Raw genomic sequence first — 13,390 nt, 5'->3', positions numbered from 1 at the left:
AATATTAACACATATGTTAAATGATATGTATCACGTATCAATCTGTATTGCGTATATTAGCATGTACAGTTACAACATTTATGTTAAACGTTAGAGATATTTACTATGATACAAGTGCTGAATCCCTGTATTCATTCGGTTACTGTAACAACAAAGAGTTTGTTGTACCTCTTATATGTTAAATGTGATTGTTTACATTTGACTTTATTATTTGATGAGTGCTGTAATATGGCTGTGAAACACATACTTTGCTAAAGTAAGAGCGAACACATCAGATAAAACCAAGTGACCTAAATATAGCATGTGAACACACGCACACCCAAAGACGTACACCTACATTTAGACAGGCATACACACACATGTAAACACAGAGATACAAGATAAACAAACACTAACATGACATACTTGCCACTTAACAAACTATTTATGTCTGTTAAGCCACAAATACAATTTGCCAATATTACATCAAACTCTGCCTAGAGACAAAAGAAAAAAAGGAGGGACACAATATAATAAGAAAATATAACAGAAATCTGGAAATGTAAGGCCTTTTTAAATTATTTTTTAACCTGATTAAGGCATTTTTAACATCTACATTATCACAAATATCCCAAAACACATTAAATTCATTAAACTAGCTAACTGGATATTTTTAGCTTTATCTCTAAAATATTACACACTTGCACACACTCACAACATGTCAGATACCATTCAGTGATAAAGAGGAATCCATCAGGAAACCACTTAAGCGACACTTCCTGTCTGTTGTCTTGGAGACAAGCTTAATTCTTACTTTGCCTGAACGCTCTTAGCTTTGCGGAAAAACACAAATGTCATGCTTTCAATTTCAGTCTCATACAAATGTATATTACTACTACTATAGCTTGAGAATTCAGCTGAGGTGATGGATCTAAGCAATATTACAGACTGTAAACAAAACTTTCACAAATCAAGCCAGATGCATCAATTCCTTTTGTAGTCTTTATGCATTAGAGCTTAAGTCCAGATGGTTTCCATTCAGATAGCAGAGATAAGCAGCCTTTCCCTGAGAGTGACTTTATATTACACAAGACCAATTCATTGTACAGCAGTTTCTAATGTTAGTGACTAAAGAATGAACTTTACAAAAGAAAATGGCAAATAAAGTGCTGGTATGACCCAGCTTTCCAATGGCAGACTTCACTTCTCTATTTGTGTTTACAATCTGTGTTTGCATAGTGTTTAAAATGGAATATATAATATAACTGGCTGCCTAAGAAAAATAATACGTTCAGTTATCAAAGGATGTTTGTGTACAAGGGTGTTTCCTTAATTTTTTAGCCTTGTGGCCTTTTAGAAATAAACTTTATTATACATATTTTACACTTTTAATTTAACAATATTTTAAGGTTCATGCATCACTGGAGAATTTTAAGAATACAAAGTTCTAATCTATCTATCTATCTATCTATCTATCTATCTAAGGACAAAAACATCCCCTAATGCCTCCAGTAAACAAACCAAAGGCGTTCATCAAAGCTATAAAATTTAATATTTATAGGGAGCATTTACCTAAGTGAAAATTGTCAAACAATTAAAACTTTAAAGGAATTTGATGAGAAGCATTACAATAAAATAAAATAAATGACGACACCACTGAAAAAAGTTTATAATATCTTCATAATATAAAGAAAAAGAGCTGAATCTTGTTAAAAGTAAAAATCATAAATAAATGTCAAACAAAAAATCTGTGAACCATGCAGTTGTAAGCAAAGCAATTCAGTAATCCAATTTGCATAAAATCAATAAAATGTCTGTATGTTTTTGATGGGTACACAAATAGCTTTCCTAGCCATGCAAAGTGAGAATATTATTGAACTGAAAATGAATTCATGGTTTTGTAAGCAGGAAAAGATGGAAACACTGATCAGAAAGCAGCAGCAGCAACAACAACAACACTATATATATATATATATATATATATATATATATAATGTTTTTTTTGTTTGTTTGTTTTGTTTATAAGAAACACAGTTAAGTGAGAAACGTAGCAGTGTCAAGGATGACAGTGGCTGCATACAAGATCACAAAGAGACTAAAACCTCCTTTTTCACTGTGCCACATCCAGGATTACTGCTGAATTCTTTACAAGGGTTGCACTTGTTTGGGCAAGCAGACACACCATGTCAGCAACTAACACACTGACAGGGTGGAGAGAGAGATAGATGAGAGAGAGGGGGGGGGGCACACTCAGGGGTGTGTCTTATACATTTAGTCCCTCAAGGAAGTACAAGACAAATTATCTTGTTACAGTGGTGTGAGCACAAGACAGGGTTTGTGGAGTAGTTTTCTTTGATTTCACCTGTCTGAGGAGATTTTTTCATCACTTGCACGCTGGATTTCAACCACCTGATCTGAGCGCAGAGGGAGGACAGAGCGACTGAACAGACGAGGGAGAGTGAACAAGAGAAAAGTCAGGTGAGTTTGTCTTGGTCTTGACCTCTGCCCTCTCCTCCATCATCTCAGAGAGCGCTGTGATCATGTATACATGAGATGATGTTACTTTAGTGGATTAAAGCAAACTAAATAATTTAAAAAATATGCTGGTATTCTGATTTAATAACAAGTGAAAGTTTAATTTTATGGATTTGTTTTGTTTATTAGTGTATGCTTAAAAATGTATGGAGGTTTGTAGGCAATAATGTCAAGTACAATTAAACTTGTTTTCTGTTCAGCCACTCCCATGTTAAACATCTAAAACACACTGGGATAGTTTATGTTCCATCCGGTGGACCTTTTATAAACAAAACAGTGTCCAGTCTTCCTTTTTAAGCTAGCAATATGAACAATACACACCTTCTACTGAAATAAAGAGTTTCATGTCTCATAACCATGTCCTAAACTCTGTGAACTCAGGCTTTGGGTAGTTGATGTGAACCTTTTTGTAGCAGCGTGTGTCAGAAGAAATTAGCTGTTGGGGGTTTAACCGAAAACAGGGGGGAAAGCTGTGCCTAACAGCCCAGAGTTTCACTTCCTTTATAGTCAGGTTTAAACATTGTTTGGTCATATTAAAAAAACAACTTCTCCGGCTGAGTGAGAGTCAAACACGTGCATATGAGTCACACACATGCTAATTTTACAAAGAAAACAACACTGTACTTTTACCACATGAAAAGAATGAAAATGGCAGTAAATAAGCAGTGAAAAAACAGGCAGTATTGAGTAATACGGAGAGTTTTGCACAATACGTGACATCATCACATACTCAGACCTCACTATTCAGGTGCTGTGGGGAGATATTGATGAGGAAACACATGGAGCACTGAGAACGAGCTCCAAACACACGTTTGTGTAGACGAGCATAGGAATGATTTAAACTTTGGGCGGACACATTAAGGCATGATTCTTTAATGATTTTCTTTTAGCAATGATGATTAAAGCCTGTTATTAAAGAAAGCCCAGCATGCGTTGTGTTTTGTATGCTGGCCTATGTGGTCTAATGTCCTATCAGGCTTCTAAACTAGCTTAACCTGGCATACTTCAGTCAACAAGCTTAATTGAAAGATTTATTTATTTTTTGGAAATCCATGGCTGTCTAAAGATAGTCTAGGATGTGTTCTCGCTGCTGAAATCTTGGTCATAACTGGTTTCCCAGGCTAGTTTTAAAGGGGGTTTGGACACTAAGAGACCAGCTGACACTTCGTATCTTAGTCTTAGTTTATCACTTTAATTTAGCCAATAGCCATTCAGAAAAAAAACTGCTTCCACTCACACACTTCAAAACAGTTCTTTCCACACTCTCATTTTATATACATTTATCATAAAAGTCACGTTTGACCATTCTGAATTAAAAAGAAAAAACAGGTTCTGACCTGTCTCTTCTGTGCCGTCATACGGGTTTGTGCTGTGAGTTGCTGCTTTGTAATGACAGGGTGACTACAGTGGTCTTTAGGATGGAGAAACAACATGATTCTTCATATCCTGTAAATCCTCTGGGATTTACACACACATAAAGCCTCAGGCTTTTGCTGAAGTCATCTGAGGAATGCTAAATATTTATTTGTCTGTGACAAACCTTTCAATGAGGAGGGATACAGATGGCCATTTCAGCTAAGTTTAAGTGAAAAGGTTTAAAATTAATTAGATTGACCTTAGATGTTTTTTAGAAGTTAGAAGTCATAATCAAATTAATGTAAATTTGCTCATCTTATCTTGAAAGGTATGAATGAGATCAGTATGGGCCTGAAAAAATCCATGAGCACAACGATTTGCCTTAAAATAATTTAATTTATATGTATTATTTATTAAATAATTTTATTTAATTGTATTACATAATGTATTTGAATCGAATATTAAAACGCTAAATTATTTATTATTATTATATATATTTATAAAGATTTTATATACAGTCGTGGCCAAAAGTTTTGAGAATTACATAAATATTGGAAATTGGAAAAGTTGCTGCTTAAGTTTTTATAATAGCAATTTGCATATACTCCAGAATGTTATGAAAATTGGTCAGATGAATTGCATAGTCCTTCTTTGCCATGAAAATTAACTTAATCCCAAAAAAACCTTTCCACTGCATTTCATTGCTGTCATTAAAGGACCTGCTGAGATCATTTCAGTAATCGTCTTGTTAACTCAGGTGAGAATGTTGACGAGCACAAAGCTGGAGATCATTATGTCAGGCTGATTGGGTTAGAATGGCAGACTTGACATGTTAAAAGGAGGGTGATGCTTGAAATCATTGTTCTTCCATTGTTAACCATGGTGACCTGCAAAGAAACGCGTGCAGCCATCATTGCGTTGCATAAAAATGGCTTCACAGGCAAGGATATTGTGGCTACAAAGATTGCACCTAAATCAACAATTTATAGGATCATCAAGAACTTCAAGGAAAGATGTTCAATTCTTGTAAAGAAGGAATCAGGTCATCCAAGAAAGTCCAGCAAGTGCCAGGATCGTCTCCTAAAGAGGATTCAGCTGTTGGATCGGAGTGCCACCAGTGCAGAGCTTGCTCAGGAATGGCAGCAGGCAGGTGTGAGCGCATCTGCACGCACAGTGAGGCCAAGACTTTTGGAAGATGGCCTGGTGTCAAGAAGGGCAGCAAAGAAGCCACTTCTCTCCAAAAAAAAACATCAGGGACAGATTGATCTTCTGCAAAGAGCAAAGTGAATGGACTGCTGAGGACTGGGGCAAAGTCATATTCTCCGATGAAGCCCCTTTCCGATTGTTTGGGGCATCTGGAAAAAGGCTTGTCCGGAGAAGAAAAGGTAAAAGCATCCTGACACCATTCATGTGTGGGGTTGCTTCTCATCCAAGGGAGTGGGCTTACTCACAATTCTGCCCAAAAACACAGCCATGAATAAAGAATGGTACCAAAACACCCTCCAACAGCAACTTCTTCCAACAATCCAACAACAGTTTGGTGAAGAACAATGCATTTTCCAGCACGATTGAGCACCGTGCCATAAGGCAAAAGTGATAACTAAGTGGCTCGGGGACCAGAATGTTGAATGTGTATATATATAATTGTTTTATAAAATATAACATCTTATTAACTCTTATCTGCACTCATGATCGACTGTACACACATGGTTTCTTATTTAAAAAATAAATAATATTCTATATTATATGTGAGTTTGTTTTGAGGTACTGCAGAAAACTTAATAGAAAACCCATAAAAAGGTTATTATCAAGCCCAGCATAAGCCTGATCTAATCAGATGTTTAAGAACAGATGTTTTAAGAAACCAACTTCTAAACAGATTTTATATTTATTTTCTATAAAAAAATAAAGTTGCATCTAAATAGCCACATATAGTGAAACATTTAACATCAGATCAGTTTTGCTCTATTTAGATTCATTAGAGTAAGGGAGAAGCTGTGTTAAACCTTAGGATTATGTTGCTTTCACAGTTTTACTGAAGTGTACAACATGCGGATTTGTTCAAATGAGTATTTAAATAGTTGTTTTGATGTTCCATGTCACAGAATGTAATGACTGTTCTAATGTACTTAAACTGCATTAAAATGTAATCAGGTTGGTTCATTTTAAACCGAACTGGATTTTAAAAGCAATACAATACACTGAGATATGACATCACTTTTGGCTTGTCTTTTGAAAAAACACAGTGCAGGTCATTTGGACATTAATATACTTTGCAGTTATTGCATTTGTTATAGAGTACATGATTTTTAATAAATGCAGCACAAAAAGATCATCACTAATGACAAGAATATCTGATGAAAGAGATATGCAAGACCTCAAAAATTGCACCAATACACTGAAGAAATGTCTAAGCACATAGGTGCCTGTATCATGATTCAATCTTCAGATTCATGTAGGAACTTGTAAGTACTATGCAGTGAAAAAAAAATTTCATACATGTCTTTGCACGTTCTCCTGACTATACGCTCTGTTAAGCAATGCTAAACTATGCTGTGTTGGACATCAGAGACTACAACCTAAATGCATACAGGATGTGCATGCAAATCATAGTTCAACTAATAGTATTGCATTTAATTATTCTACAAAAAAAAGGTTTGTCTTGTGAAGTGAAAAGGAATTTGCATTAAAATACTTTTTTAATTCAAACCATTGCTTTCAGCTAAAATACAAGTCCTCTATCCATAGTATTGGTTTCTCCAGTAAAAATATGTATTGTCTGAATCAGGATATAAATATATTGGTTGATTTTTTTTGGTGAGCAGACAAGGTTTTTTGTTGGGCTGATGGACTGGAGCCATGTGGATTACTTAACTATTACTATTTCAGCTATTTGGACTGTAATTCTGACCGCACCTATTCACTGCAGAGCATCCACTGATGAGCAAGTGATGTAATGCTAAATTTCTCCATATCTGTTCTGATGGAGAAACAACCCTGCTGAAAAAAAACCAGCATAAGCTGGTAGGTGGTTATGTTTTGAAGCATGGCTGCTGGTTTGAGCTGGTCCTGAGCAGGAGTTAGTTGCTTAGGACCAGTACATAACCAGCTAAGGACCAGATCAAACCAGCGGCCATGCTTCAAAACATACCTAACCACCATATATTGTTTAATTCAATGGGGAAATGTCCACACAAAAAATCTACATCTTAAATATCCTGAGGGTGATTACATCATAAGTAAAAATTATATTTTTGGGTGACCTATTCCTTTAAACTTGGTAAAATACTGAATGTTATATAGACACACTGATCACAGATGTTTGGATGTCACTGAGCAGCACTGAGAGTGGTGGATATGATGACACATCATCTTGACAACAATTAGTGTTGTTTATGAGATGTGTGGGCAATGATGAGGTCCTAAATGGCATGAGCTTTCCCTGATGAACAACTGGTTAAAGTAAGACTTTAAGGGGACTTCCCCAGCTCTGACAATCTTACCAATACACAACCAGAAATAAAATACAAGGGAAAATGCACAATTAGTCATAAGAATATTTCATAAACATTACCAAAACATGTCATAGATCATATGCATATGCCATTTTAAATGACGAATCTTTATTTTTATATACTTTTAAGTTACTGAGGGGTTATGCTAACTTAAAACACACTGTATTAGTAATGAAAAATTAATACAAATATTCAGCATCTTGAATTACTATTGATCTCTCCCCTTTCTAAGACATGGAGGCGTTCAGCTCCAAGGACATGGTGCTCAAGGCCCAGAAAAAGATGCTGAGCCAAATGGTCAACAAGGCTACGGTGCAGATGTTCATCGATGATACCAGCAGCGAGATTCTAGATGAGCTTTACCGTGTGTCAAAGGAGTACACTGGGAACCGCTCAGAGGCCCAGAAAGTGGTGAAAGACCTCATTAAAGTGGTTGTGAAGATAGCTGTCCTTTTCAAGCACAATCGATTCAATGATGAGGAGCTAAAGATGGCCCAGAATTTCCAAAAGAAACTGCACCAGGGAGCCATGACAGCCATCAGCTTCAACGAGGTACACAATACATGCATCTCACACCTTTAAGCAGTATTTGCTGAATTTATGTTCTATAATTTAAAAAAAGTATACAGTATAGTTCACATATAGTTCACTTTGACCACTGACAACATCCAGGAAATTACAAAAATAAAATAAGTTATCAAATAAAATACATTTTTCACAAAAGCATTTTTCAGTCACAACATAAAATACTAAAAAAATACAATGACAAAAAATATAATGGAAAATACAATATTAATAAATAATATATTTGCCATTTTTAGTCACATTATGTAAAACATTCCTTTCAGTGGTTTTACTAATATAACTTTCAATTATTTTTTTATTGTTTAATGAATGAATGTAAACCAAGTATTTTTTTGAAGCATTCATGTAAGCATTTCTTAGACACTTCGATACTTCCTTTCCAAAATCGCAATCAATTTATTTGTTAATTATTTGTCAACTGATCATTAAGAGGCATTAACTGCTTCTAGCTTTCTACAAAGCAGGTGGTGTGGTTCTGAACACAGTCTTATTTGTAACAAAACCTGTCTCTGTTCCCTTTACAGGTAGACTTCACCTTTGACAAAGCGGTTATGTCAGAGATCCTGAAAGAAAGTAGAGACATGCTTCTGAAGCTTGTAAACACTCACCTCACACCAAAATCCCACGGACGCATCAACCACGTCTTCAACCATTACGCTGACCCTGAGCTCCTCACCCAGCTTTACAACCCATCCGGGCCTCTCAAACCCCACCTCACCAAAATCTGCAACGGGCTTAACAAACTGCTGGAGGACGGGACGTTATGAGGACGGCAAAGAACTGAAAGACTTTTACAGGATTGGCAACCACCTGTTATCTCAGACTGTGTACAATGCAACCAAAGAAGCAAAAATGTGACTGACTGATGGTGTCACACTTCAGTTCAACCCCTTAAATAGTGATGCTGTGTTATTAATGAATATTAGATCAGTCATTGGCCTGATACTGTTAACACAGCCACTGTTACTACCTAAGCGAGCTCAGATCAAATATAAATAATACCATCTGAACAATTTTTTTAAAGCTCTGAGACTCCAGCTGCGTTGAATAGAGGTTTTCAAGACTACTTTTTTTTTATGACGTCTAAACCACTGGGGTTCAGCTACTCTGCTGTAAATTAAAGCAGAAAATTGTATTGTTCAAAACTGTTAAAATTTTGGAGCTGATTATTTACCTCCCAGGACAACAAAATAACAAAAACCAGAACACACATTTAGAAAGACATTCTATTCACGCTGCCATCTACTGTAGTGTTACACTTATGGCTATGATACAGTATAAATCAAAGCTTGGCACTGCAAAGTCAACAACTACATTTTGACATGAACAGCCCTGAGGGGGATCTGCTGTGTTCTAAAAGGGAACAACCACTAAAACAATTTCTTTACAGCCATCGCTTTTGCTAAAGTAATTTGCATACTGTGTTGCAAGTTGAAACACACTAATGTTTAAAAGTTTGGGATCAGTAAGATTAGTTTTTAAAACTTTCAGTAGGGATGCGTTAAATTGACAAAAAAAAAATTATAATGATACAAAAGATTTATTTCAAATAAATGCTGTTCTGTTAATCTTTGTGTTGAAAAATGTATTATGGTTTCCACAAAAACAAAGCAGCACAGATATTTATCAAAATAGAAAAGTGTTACATTTGTAATTTTACATAATATTACCGATTTTACTGTAAGCCATCTATTTGCACTGAGCTAATCTTACATAACATTTTATGTCTATAAGGAATTTTTACTGATGACAAGAAACTGCTTAAAAAAGAAAAATGCTTATATTTTGTTGTCTGGAGAACTTTTATACTCATAATACACACCCTAATACCTTGTTTAAACATTCAATTAATTAATTCCAGGTTAGAAATGGGTATGGTATAAGGAATACTGGTGCATTTCGATTGTGACGACAACTGTTTTGTGTAATGTTATAACAAGATTTCAAAGTTAAAAGACTAAGATCTGTATGTGTTTATGGCATTTAATCTGAGCATGTCATACTGCATTCATTTATCGTGGAGTGTTGATCATTTAGATTTCACAAATGCAACACCAAAAACCAGTCCAGGAAATGAACAAAATTTTTATCATGTTTTGGTAACCACAAAGGGCATTAGACACTTTAGCACAATGTAAATTGAACAGAAAAAAACAGCAAACCAAGCATGTGACTGCAGTGCAAAACTATTGCATTGTGTTCACAGGTCACTATCTGAAAGATGTCCAGTGGCACATTCCCAAAGCATTTGTGAGGGAGTATCAAATTCAGTATCAATTAGCAAGTGCATTATTTTTTTAAGCTAGAAATGCAGTCACACACAAAACTGTCCATCATTAATTTGTTACGCTCATAAAAAAATACAGCAGAATTATAATTCACATTATTACTTTTAGGCATCAAACTACAATGCTTTTACTGTGCTAATATGTGTGCATGTCTAAAGCTGGTAGTAGTTTTATGAAAAATACTATTGCAAATCACTCCAGCAATCTCTGTAAAAGGCATGAAAAGGCATGAAGCCCAAATAGGGAGCCTTCTAAAACAATCAATTTGTACAAATAACACAGAAAACAGTCAGAAGAGTCCTAATAAATGCCTACATCAGAGCTGGAAGATCTCATCCTCCCTATCCCTCAGATTCCTGGTCCGTCTGGTGATTGTAATGGGAACAGCTCCCAAAACGGCATGCTGGGAGGATGCTCTGTCAGATGTCGGATTGCTGTGATGGAGCTGCTCCATAGATGAAAACCTTTAAATGCAAATGTGAATGTTTTAAGTGATTTCATTACAGGAAATGTTCTGCTAAAAGTATGAAAATAGCTTTTGTAATTGATTCCTTATAGGTGGATAATGGATTTCCACATAGGTTTGTACACCGTAATTTTTTTTTTTTAAGTTGTGAATAAAACAGAGATTAATGGATTTTTATTTTATTTTTTTTTATACGACATCAGTTTTTCTACTTCAAAATTTCATGTTTAATTAAATGTGTTACTTGCCATTTCTTAGTAAATATTTGTAAGATTCATTAGCAATTTCTGATTATGAATTGTTTCAAAATAAACTGGCATCCACACCAAGAATGATAATTATAAAGCATGGCTGTCCATTACACACATGCAGGGCATATACTGTACAGTATACAGGGCTCCTGATCAACATTTGAGACTACTGTGCCAACAGCAATATTAATAATATTACATGTTTTGTCTCTTGGACAGTAGCTTGAGTTGAGAATGCAGATTTTTTTTTATTAACAAACAGAAACATCTGTATAAAAAAAAAAGATGAAAACTTCATTTTTAAAAGATAAAATGTGAATATTCTTACTGAGGTAGTAAGTTAATATCATTAAAATGAACCTTTTCACAGTATCATACATTGCACCACCATGGTAAAAATGAACAGTTGCTAAGGTATCTAGGATAGTTTTAAGGCATTTAGTTATTTCTGCATCAGTGTTGTTGAGAATGCCAAAGCGGTTTCATCTGGCTTTAAACTAGTTTAACTTATGACATTTGTGGTTTGTATCACTGACCTCTGCGCCAAACTCGAATGTATCTCACAGCACTGTTTAATAGTCACGTGATCATCATATCCAGTCAGCGGATGTAAAAAGTATAATGCCATTCATCCACAGAATGCAACTGGCCCACAGGCTGTAGTTCTGACACCCCTGCTATAAAGATAACTATAACAATAGCTATATTAGCGTCCACTAGCACATAACAACATTCTATTTATTACAAGGACACAGTGCAGTTATGTTACGTTATGGCCTTTTAAATGCTCAACCTCTTTATAGCAGGATGGATTCTGTTTGGCTGTCAATGTTTTAATTGTTCATCAGTTGGAAAAAAAGGAATGATTTCAACAATATAGTTCCTCTCTGCTGTTATCGTTATGGTTGAGGTGAGGACTCTCAATTTAGGACTTACTATATCTTAATTGTTGTAGTATCGTCCTTGGTGTGAATGAGCCTTAAATTGTACTTTTTTTTCTCTCTCTCTCTATCTGTGTAATGATGAGTCAGCATATGTTCATTGGAACCCCAAGTCATATGATTCTTCCATTGAGCTCAAACTTGCTGAACGACTCAGCTGACAGCAAAAAAAAAAAAAAAAACGATATGGAATAAGTGAACTCTGTATCCCTAAAAATAATGACAGCAGTCCTAATTTCATTCTGACAACTTACTTTTTCTCTCCCTCCTGGCAGGTCTTCACAGCTGCTTGTGTGGACTGATTGATCAAGCCGTCTATCTTTTTCAGGTACTACACTGGTTACAGATCAGCATTCGCTTCACATCTAGAGTCTGTTTGGCTTTTGGGGATCTCATTAGAAATCTCTGTGTATCTTTGCTGGACTTGTCTCATCTTCGGTCAACTCCACTCCATTTGTGAAAGACACAGACTCCGTCAGGACGGGGATGACAGGACAGGGACTCCTTCAGGAATATTGAATCATTTGTGTACAGTCTGTTTGCCCTTTTTATTTGCTCCATCTGTAAAGACAGAAAAATAAGTTTAAAGTACATTAATGTTGAAAACTATGTATGTAAATGAACCCAACTAAAAATTTAAAAGGGCAAATTCCTAAAATACATGCTTTCTGTTTACTTACAGACACGCCATATTTCAATGACAGTCCTTGCAAAGTCTCACCGGGCTGGACCGTAGGACCGGGTGCGCTGGCCGCGGATCGAGGAGGCCGTGAGTACCGGCCAGTGACGCGGAGTGATCTGAGGACATGACCCGAGCTCCAGTGTTTATTTTAATAATGACTTATGATGAACTGCAGCTGACCATCTGCGGCTACTGAATGCAAGACAGCAGGACTGAACATAACATGCACTTATGCCATCAGTCAATTTAAATGAAGAAATTAAGTCTGCAGCAATAAACAACCTATCCATGATTTAATTGTTAGAATTAACTGGTTACGACATTACGAACCGATATAAAGCTTTTTAACGCCATTTAACCAGTAACGTAAACACAACTAACGTAACGTTACTAATAATAATTCGGTCCTACACAGACGTTTTAACATTTTTAACATAACGTAACTCACTTAAATAACAGTGGCGTCCCAAAAACTAACAATTCAGACATTATCTAATACATCAACCACAGTCTTAACGTTATTTGTCCCAAGACTTTAACAGATTAGCTTAGCCTCTGTTGGCGTCAACTAAATAAGTTCCTTCCATGTCCCAGTCCCACTTCAGCGAATCGACTCTTTTGGACAATGAATTGGTAAAAAAAAAATAACTGCACCTATTTCTTGAGGTTTTACATGTCTTAAACTCGAATAAAACTTATTTCGAGACGGGTAGTCATTCATTACAAAGAGAGTGGTTTAGCTTGAAGGGATCAGTCCTATTTGCGAAGGAATCATTCACGAACTGACTCGAT

At 35.7% G+C, this 13,390-nt stretch overlaps 1 protein-coding gene and 1 pseudogene across 1 annotated transcript; one reads left to right on the top strand and one right to left on the bottom strand.

Moving 5' to 3' along the window:
• The first annotated feature begins 2,291 nt into the window (after positions 1-2,291).
• LOC132103134 (tumor necrosis factor, alpha-induced protein 8-like protein 2 B) lies at positions 2,292-9,357 on the top strand. Its single transcript, XM_059507976.1, has 3 exons — positions 2,292-2,457; positions 7,618-7,937; positions 8,495-9,357. Exons 2-3 carry the CDS (start codon positions 7,620-7,622, stop codon positions 8,735-8,737), a joined length of 561 nt encoding a protein of 186 aa, XP_059363959.1. The 5' UTR covers positions 2,292-2,457; positions 7,618-7,619; the 3' UTR covers positions 8,738-9,357.
• A 678-nt stretch (positions 9,358-10,035) lies between these two features.
• On the bottom strand, positions 10,036-13,090 carry LOC132103132 (lysM and putative peptidoglycan-binding domain-containing protein 1-like; annotated as a pseudogene).
• Positions 13,091-13,390: the final 300 nt, after the last annotated feature.

This window comes from Carassius carassius, chromosome 24, assembly GCF_963082965.1.
Source record: "Carassius carassius chromosome 24, fCarCar2.1, whole genome shotgun sequence".
Taxonomy (NCBI): Eukaryota; Metazoa; Chordata; class Actinopteri; order Cypriniformes; family Cyprinidae; genus Carassius; species Carassius carassius.
Note: the sequence above shows the minus strand (reverse complement) of the source record. Positions and strands in the feature narration are given on the sequence as shown.

Bases quoted from the DNA above. Each gene is read 5' to 3' on its own strand.
- LOC132103134 (XM_059507976.1), top strand. From the start codon at position 7,620: ATGGAGGCGTTCAGCTCCAAGGACATGGTGCTCAAGGCCCAGAAAAAG. The intron at 7,938-8,494 runs GTACACAATACA...TTCCCTTTACAG, and splicing joins CAGCCATCAGCTTCAACGAG to GTAGACTTCACCTTTGACAA.